Source organism: Crassostrea angulata, chromosome 6 (genome assembly GCF_025612915.1).
Source record: "Crassostrea angulata isolate pt1a10 chromosome 6, ASM2561291v2, whole genome shotgun sequence".
In the NCBI taxonomy this organism is placed as follows: Eukaryota; Metazoa; Mollusca; class Bivalvia; order Ostreida; family Ostreidae; genus Magallana; species Magallana angulata.
In genome coordinates, this window is record NC_069116.1 from 26957531 (window position 1) to 26969627 (window position 12097).

At 34.4% G+C, this 12097-nt stretch overlaps 2 protein-coding genes across 2 annotated transcripts; one reads left to right on the top strand and one right to left on the bottom strand.

The window, feature by feature from the left end:
* Window positions 1-86: 86 nt before the first annotated feature.
* LOC128189717 (adenine phosphoribosyltransferase-like) lies at window positions 87-4600 on the bottom strand. The gene is made up of 4 exons (XM_052861452.1): window positions 4443-4600; window positions 1387-1624; window positions 980-1058; window positions 87-587 (listed from the first exon to the last, which is right to left on the bottom strand). The coding sequence occupies exons 1-4, from the start codon at window positions 4520-4522 to the stop codon at window positions 451-453; spliced, it is 534 nt and encodes a 177-aa protein (XP_052717412.1). The 5' UTR covers window positions 4523-4600; the 3' UTR covers window positions 87-450.
* A 208-nt stretch (window positions 4601-4808) lies between these two features.
* On the top strand, window positions 4809-11148 carry LOC128189347 (coiled-coil domain-containing protein 102A-like). Its single transcript, XM_052860919.1, has 8 exons — window positions 4809-4938; window positions 5218-5909; window positions 6043-6151; window positions 6559-6675; window positions 7062-7271; window positions 7521-7691; window positions 7808-7911; window positions 8530-11148. Exons 2-8 carry the CDS (start codon window positions 5269-5271, stop codon window positions 8633-8635), a joined length of 1458 nt encoding a protein of 485 aa, XP_052716879.1. The 5' UTR covers window positions 4809-4938; window positions 5218-5268; the 3' UTR covers window positions 8636-11148.
* The last annotated feature ends 949 nt before the right edge of the window (window positions 11149-12097 follow it).

A 12097-nucleotide genomic window follows, 5' to 3' on the forward strand; every position in this document is an offset into this window, starting at 1 on the left:
TCACTGTTCTTTCGTTATCATGATTCCATGTATTTTAATCAAAATATAAACACTTTGAAACCTACTCAAAGAACGAAGTTTCTGTGGATTTTTCCTTTACACATTTTATTAAAATCATCTCTTGGTTGCATTTTTGACAAATTCATTGTAGCTTGACACTGCATTGCTACATCTTTATGATTATTTGTTAACCTTTCATCAAACAATTAAATTTTACACCAGGTAAAACTTTGAACAAACTAGAGCATTTTCATTGATTTTGAAATTTTTTCTTTTTTATATAAAAGTTTGGTTTTGCATTATCATGAATAAATTCTTTGCCATTCTCTCCAAATGCATACATGTGTCTCTCTGAATTTTGGCTGGTTTGTAGTTCGTTTCGAAGTTTTCTTTGATTAATACTGCATCCTACCCTCTGTATAAGGCACAGACGGACGAGAGAGAGCGACATTAATAAGTTATGAGGGACGTGCAGGGCTTGGTCACTTTGTCCCGCCCCTTCAGATCTGTGAGTTCTATCACAACCAGGCACTCCACTACGTTGGCTCCAACTTTCTGGATCAGTTCACATGCTGCCTTCATTGTACCTAGAACAACGAAAATGAATTTTAAAATTACAGTGCGAGTTCTACACTTATGTAGGGTTTTCTGAGTGCTAATATTCTAATCTCAGCGAGATTCGTCAAGACTGAAAAAATCTGATGGACGTCTCTTCAGAAGAGACGTCCATCAAAATTTTTCAGTCTCAACGAACTTTGCTGAGATTACGAATATACCCGTGCAAGTGCTACGTGTACATGCGCGGAAATAGAGGGGGTGGTGGACACCAAACCTCGGAAACTTTAAATTAAAGTTATCAACAAAAAGCCCCCCCCAACAAATTCTTATCCCTCGCCTTCCCCTTTCCGCTGGAAAAATTTTCTGGATCCGCACATGCTGTATATACATGTATGATGTAAGAAACAAAGCTACAACTTGCCCCCTGTAGCCAGTAGATCGTCCACAATCACCACAGACTGTCCGGGTTTAAACGCTTCTTTCTGGACCTCAAATATGTCCTACAACGAGACACATGTTCATTGGTGGCATTATATGAGCAAAAGTAAAATTTACTCTCCTATTGTAATGGGACTATTCTTTGAAATGTAATTAGTGTTAATGATAGACTAGGTAAATAAATACTAATCTTTCAATTTGCGGGAATTAAAACTTAATATCTTGTTATAAACTAATACTAGTACTAATACATCTTATTGTCAATGAACCAAATGACTGCTAGCAAATGATGAAGATTTTAATCGTTGGTCTTTGTGTTTATTTTAATGTGGCGTTTACTTCTCAGGAATACAAATACAAGTTATCAAAATATGAAATGTTCAACTTTACCGTTCCATATTCCAAAGCGTATGCCACGCTTTCCTTCTCGCCGGGCAATTTACCCTTTTTTCGCACTGGTGCAAAGCCGCAGTTGAGTTTTAATGCGATACTTGGACCAAAGAGAAATCCTCTGGATTCTAACCCAACGATTAATTCTACATTGGGGGCCTTTGCCTTCACTTGTTCCACCATTACATCTAGAAGTTCCTGGAATACAGCAGGATTCCGTAACACCGGGAAAATGTCCCTGAAGTAATAGAAAGTTCACTTGTCTTTACATTGTCCTCAAAAAGTAGGTCGAAGATTGTGTTCTCATTTCTTTTATTTAATGCCCCCACCCCCTTTTAGCCAAAATATTTGCATTTAAAAGTGAATGTATGTTCATTCGCCCTAAAATGCATTCCCCCTTGATGCCGTTTGCCCAGAGTCCGTTCGCCCTGAAATTCGTGCACCCTAAGTCCCTTCGCTATAGATTTTACACATTAGAGTTTTAAAAAAGAATCAAATAAATAAAAAATAAAACTGCATGCTAAGGAACAAATCTGCATGCAGGGTGAACATATAGGATAATTTATTGATTATGAGTAAATTGCTTAAAAATGATGACTACTAAACTGAGACCATGAAACCAATTATATATATATACAGGCACTATTTATATAGTATTACCCGTTGCCAAGTGTGTTGCTAACGCTGAGGGCAATAGAACAGATTACCAAATGCGTCTAAACCAATCAGATTTCAGTATTAACATGAAAGTATAATAATACTTGATGATATACGTATGCGGTGTACCATTACGTATAATTTACCGCTAATGACTTGACAATTGTGTGCATACATTTATCATGTAACCCTCAGTTTATATTTACCTCTACCAAGTATTATTCCCTCTATTTCTTACGGAAACTTATAGTTAATTCATAGCACTATAGAAACAGCCAGACTGAAATCTAAACGCCCTATTTATCGATTGGTCGAAATCTACAGCGACTGAAACTGACAGGATTGAAACTGACACGCCCTGTTTATCGATTGGTCTGAACCTACAGCGACCTAAGAAAAATCCCGGACTGCACGAAATAATCATGACGATGCCAGACTCAAAGTCTCACAGGAGACGATTTGGATGTTTCTTTAAGCTAACGTACTTTTGTACATTAACAGTAATTTAGTGAATATTACTAACTTTTCATTATCAGTTTATTAATTAGTTAAAGAAAGATGTAAATATAAACAATAAAATGCTTTCTTTGATGATTCATGCGGGTTATGAAGGTAACGATCATTGCAGGAAAAATTTACATAACCCGCTAAAGCGGGTTATGCATTTTTCCTGCAATGTCGCTACCTTCATATCCCGAATGAATCACCAAAGAAAGCATCTTATTGTTTAAATATATCGTAGTTGTTGCAGGGACGTGTATACTATACGTCCCTGGTTGTTGGGAGCTAATTATTTATAGATTTGAGACACACAAAATAACCTAAAATCAAGTGCATATATCCATGCATTGGGAAGTTGAGGGCTCTCACATTATATCCTTAAAATGAATGTCAAGTACATGTATCTATCATGGAGTGAAATTTGAGTAACTGTTATCTATTCATAAATATACCTTTCTCTTTGTACAAGACAATAATTCACTTCATTTATAATTGCTTAATTATTTTATTAACTCTTATACCTCACCTTTGATTTAATTGACTCACTCATATTGAAGTTTTACTCTATGACATATGTCACTAGTGCTTAAGTGCTAATTTCTATTGTTATACTTTCATGTTAAATACTGAAATCTGATTGGTTAAGACGCAGTTAATAATATTTACTATTACCCTCAGCGTTAGCAACGCACTTGGCAACGGGTAACATTAAAAAATATTACATGCGCGAAAATTATGCGCGTACGGTTCGCTGTAGAATTCTCGTTATTCCTATATAAAAGCAGTAAAATTTTCTTAAAAATTTTAAAAAAGACATTCAGTATAACAAAATAAATAGTGCCTGTTTGGGAGGATAACAGTTGAAATTGACACCCCTCGAAAACCATTGTCAACCTCCGCTTCGCGTCGGTTGACAATGGTTTCCTCGGGGTGTCAATTTCAACTGTTACCCTCCCAAACAGGCACTATTTATATATTGTTTTCAATTCTTATTTATATTGTGTTATACACCATTGTTGAGAGAGAGGAATTAGGTTTTGGATTGTCCGGGTGTAGTTTTTGGATTCCCAGAAATCACCCATACCGACCTAAAGTTCAAATAAAGTGCTTTTTAACATCTAGAGCATTTTAGTCTTATTGTCGCCGGATATATAGAAACACCATATTTTTCCCGGTGATAGTTTGGTAGAGATATCCTAATGGTATTTTACCCGGATTCTCCACCAAACTATCATCGGGGAAATTAAGGTGTTTTTGGATAACACCTTAATTTCCCCGGTGATATATCTATTTTCCTCCAGCCTTTTCTACCAGATTCCTTACTTTTCGCACAGTTCCGAGTCCATTTTCAATATTTAAGATTCATTCGACGCATTTCATTGCATGTGAATTATATGATAAGATTTGACTAGAAAAAATGTACATGTGTATAATTGAATATTTATCATAAAATTTATAAATAAATTAGTTGGTACATGTAAAATTTTTAAGTCTTCACAAAAGTTCACCGATCTTGTTCGGGGCTTATTAGGGAAATGGCAAAATCATTTTTGTATTAATATAAATGGATAGACCGGGAATCGTACACTGAACACCTGTTTTTCTTGCCAGGTGCTTTGAATTCCCTGGACACATAACTATGCACAGTGACGGTCAACAGTTTCTTTAATATGCATGCATGCTCTAAAAATGTAGGAGATTAGAAAATGCACAATTGTTCACTGTGTGCTAATATATAATTGGAAATCAATACCCAGAGCAATTCGATAATATAATTTATTTTAACGTCTGACATAATCTGCGTTTACTTTAAATGCACACATGGTGTGCCATAATAATTTTGAAAATGCACCATTTGGCCTAGTTTTATTCCTTTATATGTCATTTCAGCATCTTACCGAAACAATATTCCGGGCTTTGGGAAATCCGGATGATCTTTAATTAGAGATTTAACCCTCTCTATCCTACTGTCAGTCATGTTGCTTACTTCTGTTGCTTATATACTGCACTGCAAGTACAACTTTCACCGTCCTAGATAATCTATAGGCCCCAAAAGGGAAATTATTTTTGTTTGGCGGACATAACAATAAAACATGGATGTAAAATATAGCAAATAGTAATGAAATTTTATTTGCGATTAAAATAATTTTTCTTTTATTTTCCTGTACATGCGTCTGTAATTAGGGTGGTTATTGTTTCCTGTCTATATCACTCAAAAAAAAAATTACCCTTTTAAGTCAAGCTACGATTTGTATCGTCACCGCATTCAAGCTTCTTATTCATTTAAACGTTTTTTTGACCGCGACTTAGTACTATGAGAGAAAATTAATATAGTGTAACCCAGATGCCAAAACAATTAAAAAGAGGAAAATGATCAAAGACACTCCTGGAAAGGTATTTAGCTATTTAAAATATTTCTGCATATACACCAACAGACAGAATGTTTTACTAATTACTATTTGTTTTGATTTTTCTTTCAAATTCGGTTTCAATGATAAGATACCCACATTAGGCTGGTGAAGTCTGTAACACTGTAATATTATCTTGTTATTATCTGATTCTCATTCTGGTCATTATGGACATGTTAAGTTTTAACAGTCCGCTTATTCAAATTCATAAACGATTTATGATGAAATTGTAAATACGAGTTCTACAGTTCTGCTTATTTTACAGTTTTACAGATGATTACAAAAATGACATTGCGTTGACTCTTAGTATAACAAAATGAGCCAGAAAATGAAACCTGGTTCTTCCAAAGGAGATGTGTCTTATGTCAGAGCCACAGGTGCATCCCCTCAGCTTCCGATGGCCCCCTCCCCGTCTCTCATGAGGGATGGCAGTCACACCCCAGTGTCTCAGATGTCAAACATGGACAATGACTGGGACGACAGAGATGAGATACGTCAGCGCGAGCTCGAGGAAGCCAGAGGTCGGGTGTCGCAGATGGAAAAGACAATGAGATGGTGGTCAGACTGTACTGCAAATTGGAGAGAGAAGTGGAGCAAAGTAAGGAACGAACGAAACAAAGCGCGAGAGGAGAATCGTCAGTTAAGAGCTAAACTGGAACAGCTTGTGAAGGAGTGTACCATTCTAAAAAGGGAGAAACAAGAAATTCAGGCTGAAAATGTGAAAATAAAAAAAGAATCCTCAAGTGGAATATCTGAAAATGTTAAACAAGACTTTGAAAATAATATGAATAAAGAGTGTAAACCTGCTGCAAGCGAAAAGTATGTTGAGGAGAAAGAAATAAATTCACAGGCAGCAAATAATGTGATTCAAGAGGATGGTACCATAGCTGAGGAAAAGGCTACTTTGTTTGAATTAAAACTTGATGAGGCACAGAAAACTCTTCTTGCTGAGAGAGGGTAAGGGTCCTAACATATGATATTTTTTATATTCATAATTACACCTGTTTCTATTATTCTTTTTTATGTCTGAAGATAAGATGCTGATTGTTACCCCAAGTGTTTTACTTTGTTTAATGGGTTGTTATGACAGGGATAAAACATCACTCATGAAAACCATAGAGAAACTACAGATGGACCTTAGTGCTATGAAACAGAAATACGAGGAAGCCAAAAGATCTAAACAGGATGTGTTGCTGGAGGTACATGTATATCGAGTGTTATCACTGTTATGGATGACTGTAATAATGTACTTACCAGGAACTATTATTTTTGTTTTGTATACCATATATTTTGCATAAGTTTACTCTAGAGAATAAAAATTAAGTACATGATGCATTATTGCTAATATGTACAGTATCTCTACCAATTCCTATCATACTTTAAAAGCAATAATCAAAGCTCACACAGAACAAAAAATCTAAGTACATGTACTACAGATAGATGCAATAAAGGAAGAAATAAATGTAAAGTCTTCAGGGACTGTTACACTCTATGTTGTGTTTTATGACATATTTAGGTCATTTGAACCAGGTGTAAGACTAGTTGACAACCAATAAGAATAAAAGGAAATAATTTTGTTTGTACGTCATGGTGTTTGCTTTTATAGATGACAAAGCTGAAGGAGGACCACAGGGGGGAAATTGATCGTCTTATCAAAGATGTTGACGAGGAGATCGGTAACAAGTCCATGGTAGATAAAAAACTGAATGATGTCAGGAAAGAGGTGAGGGAGAGAAATACAAGGGTTGTTAAAACAGACAAACTGCTATTAAGTGTATCGTGAAAAATGAATATACAAATTACCAGTTTTATACCCTAGAGCAACCAATAAGATTTTTGCATTCAAATGATACTAAATTAATGGATTGAAGGTCTTAACTGAATTGCATACCCAGTATTCAAATCATAGCCTTTGTAGGTCTTTCATCTCTGAATGGAAGATTTAATTAGCTTTACTAGTAAATTTATTGTTTATAAAACTACACATATTGTTTTTTATCCTTAGGCAGCTCAAAGCAATTCCTGCCAAAAGTACTGGTTTTTGCCTCTGAAAAGGGTTTTTAAACTAAAGACATTGATAAAAACTTTGAGTTCACCTATTTTTTACAGCTTGAACGGCTCCAGAGAGAAAATGCAGATGAATGGGGGAAGAGGGAGAGATTAGAAACAGAGAAACTAGCTCTGGAAAGAGAAAATAAGAAGTGTCGAGCACAGATTCGGGACCTAGAGGAGCAGTTAGAAAACAAGAAGCAACAGACATCAGCTGTAGTGGACTCGGACATGAGGAGTCTGCAGCAGGATTTAAATGACAAGTCAAAGGTACGAGTTCACAATGATGCTTGATTCCTGAAATATGTTTACCAGGCACATCAACTGATCATCATGCTCATACACTAGTGCATTAGAAGCTAAGCTTATATGTCTTTGTTTATCTGAATATATGTACAAGAGGAATTGTGAAAAAGGCTAAAATATCATTACTCCTAAAGTAAGATTACATTTTTACAGTATTTTGTTTAATGTTGATAATGTGGGTCACTTTAACTTGACCTGTTTTAAACCTAATAGGAGCTGAATGATCTGCGCCATATACACACGAAATTAAAGAAGACTTTCCAAGAAAAACAGACTGACCTTGATCATGCCCGCCGGAGAGCAGAGCAGTACGAGATGGAGGTTAAAAAACTGAGAGCTCGGGTCGAGGAGTTAAAGAAAGACCTCGCAACTGCAGAGGATGAGGTCTGTTAACTCATTCTGGATATAGAAATAGATTATAAATTATACAAAATTTAAGCCCTAAAAAATATTTACATTCACAGTTAACAGCAATTAGGGTACGGTACATTGTTTTACAGGCTGATAATCAAGCCAACCTATATCGTAAAGTACAGCGATCAAATGATGAACTACAGGAGCAGATAGAGAATCTACAAGTACAACTTCATCACACTCAGAGCAGGTAGGGACTACGAATGTACAAAAATATGGCAGAATATAAAATCAAAAATTATTTTTCTGTTAGAAAAGGTAATGTGAAAATAAATGTACTCCAAAAGTGACCAGTATCTTGACATACCAAGTACTTACCTCATCTGTTGACGTTGTGTTGACCAAATGCCCTTGCTTGAGTGACCATTTGAACTTGTGATATAAAGGATGTTGAATGTAAGATGGAATTATTCTGTCTTATGCATTTGTCTTTTAAACATTTTTTTTCACCTACCCTTTGTTTACTGTACTATCAAAAACATATACATGTCAAGAACGGTAATCGGTACAAGTTTTCATTTGTTGCTCACATATGTATTCGTGTGTGAAATTAACAATAGAAAGTACCGTTAGCCAATATTATTTTCAAAAATTCTACAATTGTATTCTGATCATATTTTAACATATATCTATGATGATTATTATAGTAGAAATTAGAAGATATTTAGAGTGTTCAATAAGAAATAGATTTTTAATGGAACAATATAAGACAGATTCTCCTGTTACAACCTTCATAAACAGATCTAAGGTGTGATGATTACCCTGGTACTATATTAATATGATACATTCTTGGATATCACCATTACAGACTGAAGAGAAGCAGTCAGAGTGGACTGACAATGACGGCCAGTCTCCGATCCTTGGATCCCACCGACCCAGAAAACAACGACAGCGACGAGGATGAAGGGTACTGATTCTATAGCAACGATGTAATAATGCATGACTCATAGGTCACAAGGTCAAAAGGCAAAGGGCACAGGAAACAAAAAACTTAAAGGACATGGTGTCTTGTTTTTATTCATGTCCCTGGACAAATCCTGTTTCTTTTCTATGCTGAAAGCATAGAAATTGTGTGTTGTTGTAATATGGAAAGTTAATGTACCATTTCAATGGTTGACATTCCTTCAACACTGAATTGCAATATTGTTGAAGATCTAAGGTTTTTTTTATAGTCCTCTTTGAATTCAGTTGTTCATTGTGCATGCACATTAAACATGTAAATGTAATTTTCTTTTGTCACATTTTATTTTAATAATATATTTTAACAATTCATGAAAGAAGATTAGTGATCTGATGACATTTAAATCATTGATACTCTATGAAGCCAGTTTATAAAGCTTGCTTGCCAATCCTTCATGTTTCCATGTACGGTACATGACTTTCTGATGATGTCAACAAATGATGCCCTTCTGTGGCGTTTTGTGTTTGTTTATTTGGAGTTGTCTCTTTATTTGTGCTTTCTTGTTATAAAAGTCCATGTATATATAAATTTATACAAAAGAGTTTGTTACTCCAGTAAGTTTTGTAATGTATTTTACTAATTATTTTATCCGCCAAAGGTCTCTGTATTTACATATCCACATCCTTCTGCTGAAAATGTCAATTGAATTTCGGTTGTGCTGTGAATCAGGTTGTTATATATATGGTTGTTCAACACAGATTTGTTGGTACTGTAGAATATCCGTTTTTTATGTACATTTGAAGTTTATCAGACTTGTATCATTTAGAATGGTTTTGTACATCTATTACTGATATTGGATATCATTTTTATTTTCACACATATCACTTCTTGTAAAGTAGAAATATTGTTATTACAGTAGGTTTTTATTTTCTGCTGTTCACAAAATTAATGGTCCTTTTGTGAAGAAATTTTTGAAAACTTGATTCATGTTTGAAAACTATTTTAAAATGAAACTGTTTTATGAAAATTAAACATGTTATACTAATTGTTATAAGTGAAAGAGGAATTTATAGCATTGTATACTTTTTTGGCTCGTAAAAAGATGTCTTGGCATAGAATTTTAGTTGCTCCAAAGCTGCATTAATATTCAAAAGTCTTGTTTCATATTCAACAAAATATTTTGAAGGAAATAATAAAATTCTTTAGTTATTAGATTGGATGATGTGTCTGTTTTGCCAAATTGTTACAGCATGATACTCTAGTTTAAAACTGAAAGGGTCATTTCCAATTGTTCCAAGTGTTTCTATAGAGTTTTGAATATTTTATAGGGCTGCATGTAAATTGAATGTTTCTACCCCTATTGATTTTTTAAAACAAATATCATTTATGTGCAACATATCCATAATTTTTTATGTACATGTAGATTTTGTCCATCTTATTTATTTATGTTTGGTTTATTTTCATTGAAAAGGAATGCAGGTATACATGTAATTTTGTCATCTTTCAAATAGCATATTCCTTGATATATTTAATGACAGTGCAATATAAATGTAAAGTGCAAAATCAAAATCACATGCTGACATTGCTAGTACATATATTCAAATAAACAACCTGAAATAACCACAATAAAAATTCACATTAAGCTTTTTCCGAGAAATTAAAGTATTGATGATTTTGTAACATAACTGTTGAATTATTGATTACGGTACATGTTTTCCATAAAGCCATGTTGTGTTTGAGATATCACAATTGAATGATGCATTTTAGTGTTGTAGTGGAGAATTTAATGGTGTTCCAAATAAGGAAAAAGACTTGGTGTTTCCATTGCAAGCCCTGTTTTGTTTTCTTTCTGAAAGTCCCAGTTTACAGTGTCTTGATGCAGTCAGAATAAGTTACCAAGTTTTCACATTATGAAATAAGGTACTGTCTCATTCAGTGGGCAAATTAAAGATTTGGGCTCCTTTGAGATAGTAGACTGTAACTTTACTGGATTTTAGTCTGTAATTTGAATGTAAACATACATTTGGTTTGTAAGTAGCATTACATTTACAAATTCACTTTCATGGGTGATGGTACATCAAGTATTATTGGTTGTATTGATTGAATGGTTTTCCATTTAACTTTTATCATGACATAATGATGATATTTTATGATAAGTGTCTATTATCAAGTGTCATATGTATTATGAATAATGTATGAAATACTCTGGGTATTTGTATTTGTTTCATTGTAAATCATTTCCTGACATGTAATTCTTTATTTAAGATTTCATACATCATAAAATTCATATACAGTTGTTCATCACTGACACCCGCAGTTGTGCTGATTTTAATACCAAAAAAGCTGGCATACATGGTATTTACTTTACATAGCATTGTAAATTAAAAACGAAAGTAAAAGTAAAAGAGGTAACTGTAAGTTGTCTTCCTCTTTATGGGGTACATGATTATGTGCAAGTAGTTGTAGTGATATACATGTGCAAAATAAACGCATGAAATATAAAACCCTGCTCTTGTGTTATCTTGTGGTAAAGAGGAAGATTATTCCAAATGTAGTGTCGTTCTAATTGGTCGAAAGTCTATTTATGTGAAAAGCAAGCAAACCACTTCGCGCCGGTGGTTCTTGAAATGATGTAATAAGGACCAGCGATAAGTAAAAGTGATGTATTCCAAGCGCGCTGCTGTCTATACGCACGTATGCAAGTGCCATTCTCAAAGAAAAAGAACGAAACAGAGAGAGAGAGAGAGAGAGAGAGAGAGAGATTATTTGGAGAACATTTACTATCCAGCACTACCTGTTTCAAGTTTCAAATTATTTTGTGTCTTTGATATTGATCCGATTCAAATCTATATTCATCAAGTGTGTGCGATTAAAGTCTTTTAACAAATTTTTGCTAAAAAAAAATCATCCAAAATTTAAGAGAAAGAAAGTATAGTAGAAATAACTAGAGACGAGCTCGTTGCAAGCAACGATTAGGTCTTCCGTCGTAGCTGCGTCATACTTGTGACGTAATATAAAAATTGATACCTGACCATGGTGCAATATTAGATGTATTAACACTGTAAAAGAAACAAAGTACATGTATATAAGCAAATACAGATCTTTAAAAGTTGTCTGAAGTTAGATTCGCCGCATGCTGTTTTTTTGCATGTGCATTTTATTTTGAGAAACTTATCGAATCATCATAATTGACTCAATATACACAGAATATGGACGACGATTATAATCACACAGTGGGTATGCCCGGTATGAACGTAAAAAGACCAAACATTTTACTCGCATTTTTTATCGAAAGCAAGGGCCAATGAATCTTTTAGAATGTATGCGGAGATCCTGGAAATTTTACAGGGGGTTCTGAAGAATAATTTTATTTTTGAGGGGGGGGGGGGGGGAGGGGGCATGCGCGGATAAGAAAAAATTTCCTGGGGTGGGGGTTGAGTTGGGGTGGGGTCTGGAACCCTCACCCTACTCTTCT

What these genes read in the sequence shown, in the direction of transcription:
- LOC128189717 (XM_052861452.1), bottom strand. Translation starts at nt 4,522, where the DNA reads ATGACTGACAGTAGGATAGAGAGGGTTAAATCTCTAATTAAAGATCAT. An exon ending in AAGCCCGGAATATTGTTTCG is followed by an intron (nt 1,625 to 4,442) that starts GTAAGATGCTGA and finishes CTATTACTTCAG; the next exon opens with GGACATTTTCCCGGTGTTAC. An exon ending in CGATCTACTGGCTACAGGGG is followed by an intron (nt 588 to 979) that starts GCAAGTTGTAGC and finishes TCGTTGTTCTAG; the next exon opens with GTACAATGAAGGCAGCATGT.
- LOC128189347 (XM_052860919.1), top strand. Translation starts at nt 5,269, where the DNA reads ATGAGCCAGAAAATGAAACCTGGTTCTTCCAAAGGAGATGTGTCTTAT. An exon ending in TGAATGATGTCAGGAAAGAG is followed by an intron (nt 6,676 to 7,061) that starts GTGAGGGAGAGA and finishes TATTTTTTACAG; the next exon opens with CTTGAACGGCTCCAGAGAGA. An exon ending in TCGCAACTGCAGAGGATGAG is followed by an intron (nt 7,692 to 7,807) that starts GTCTGTTAACTC and finishes ATTGTTTTACAG; the next exon opens with GCTGATAATCAAGCCAACCT.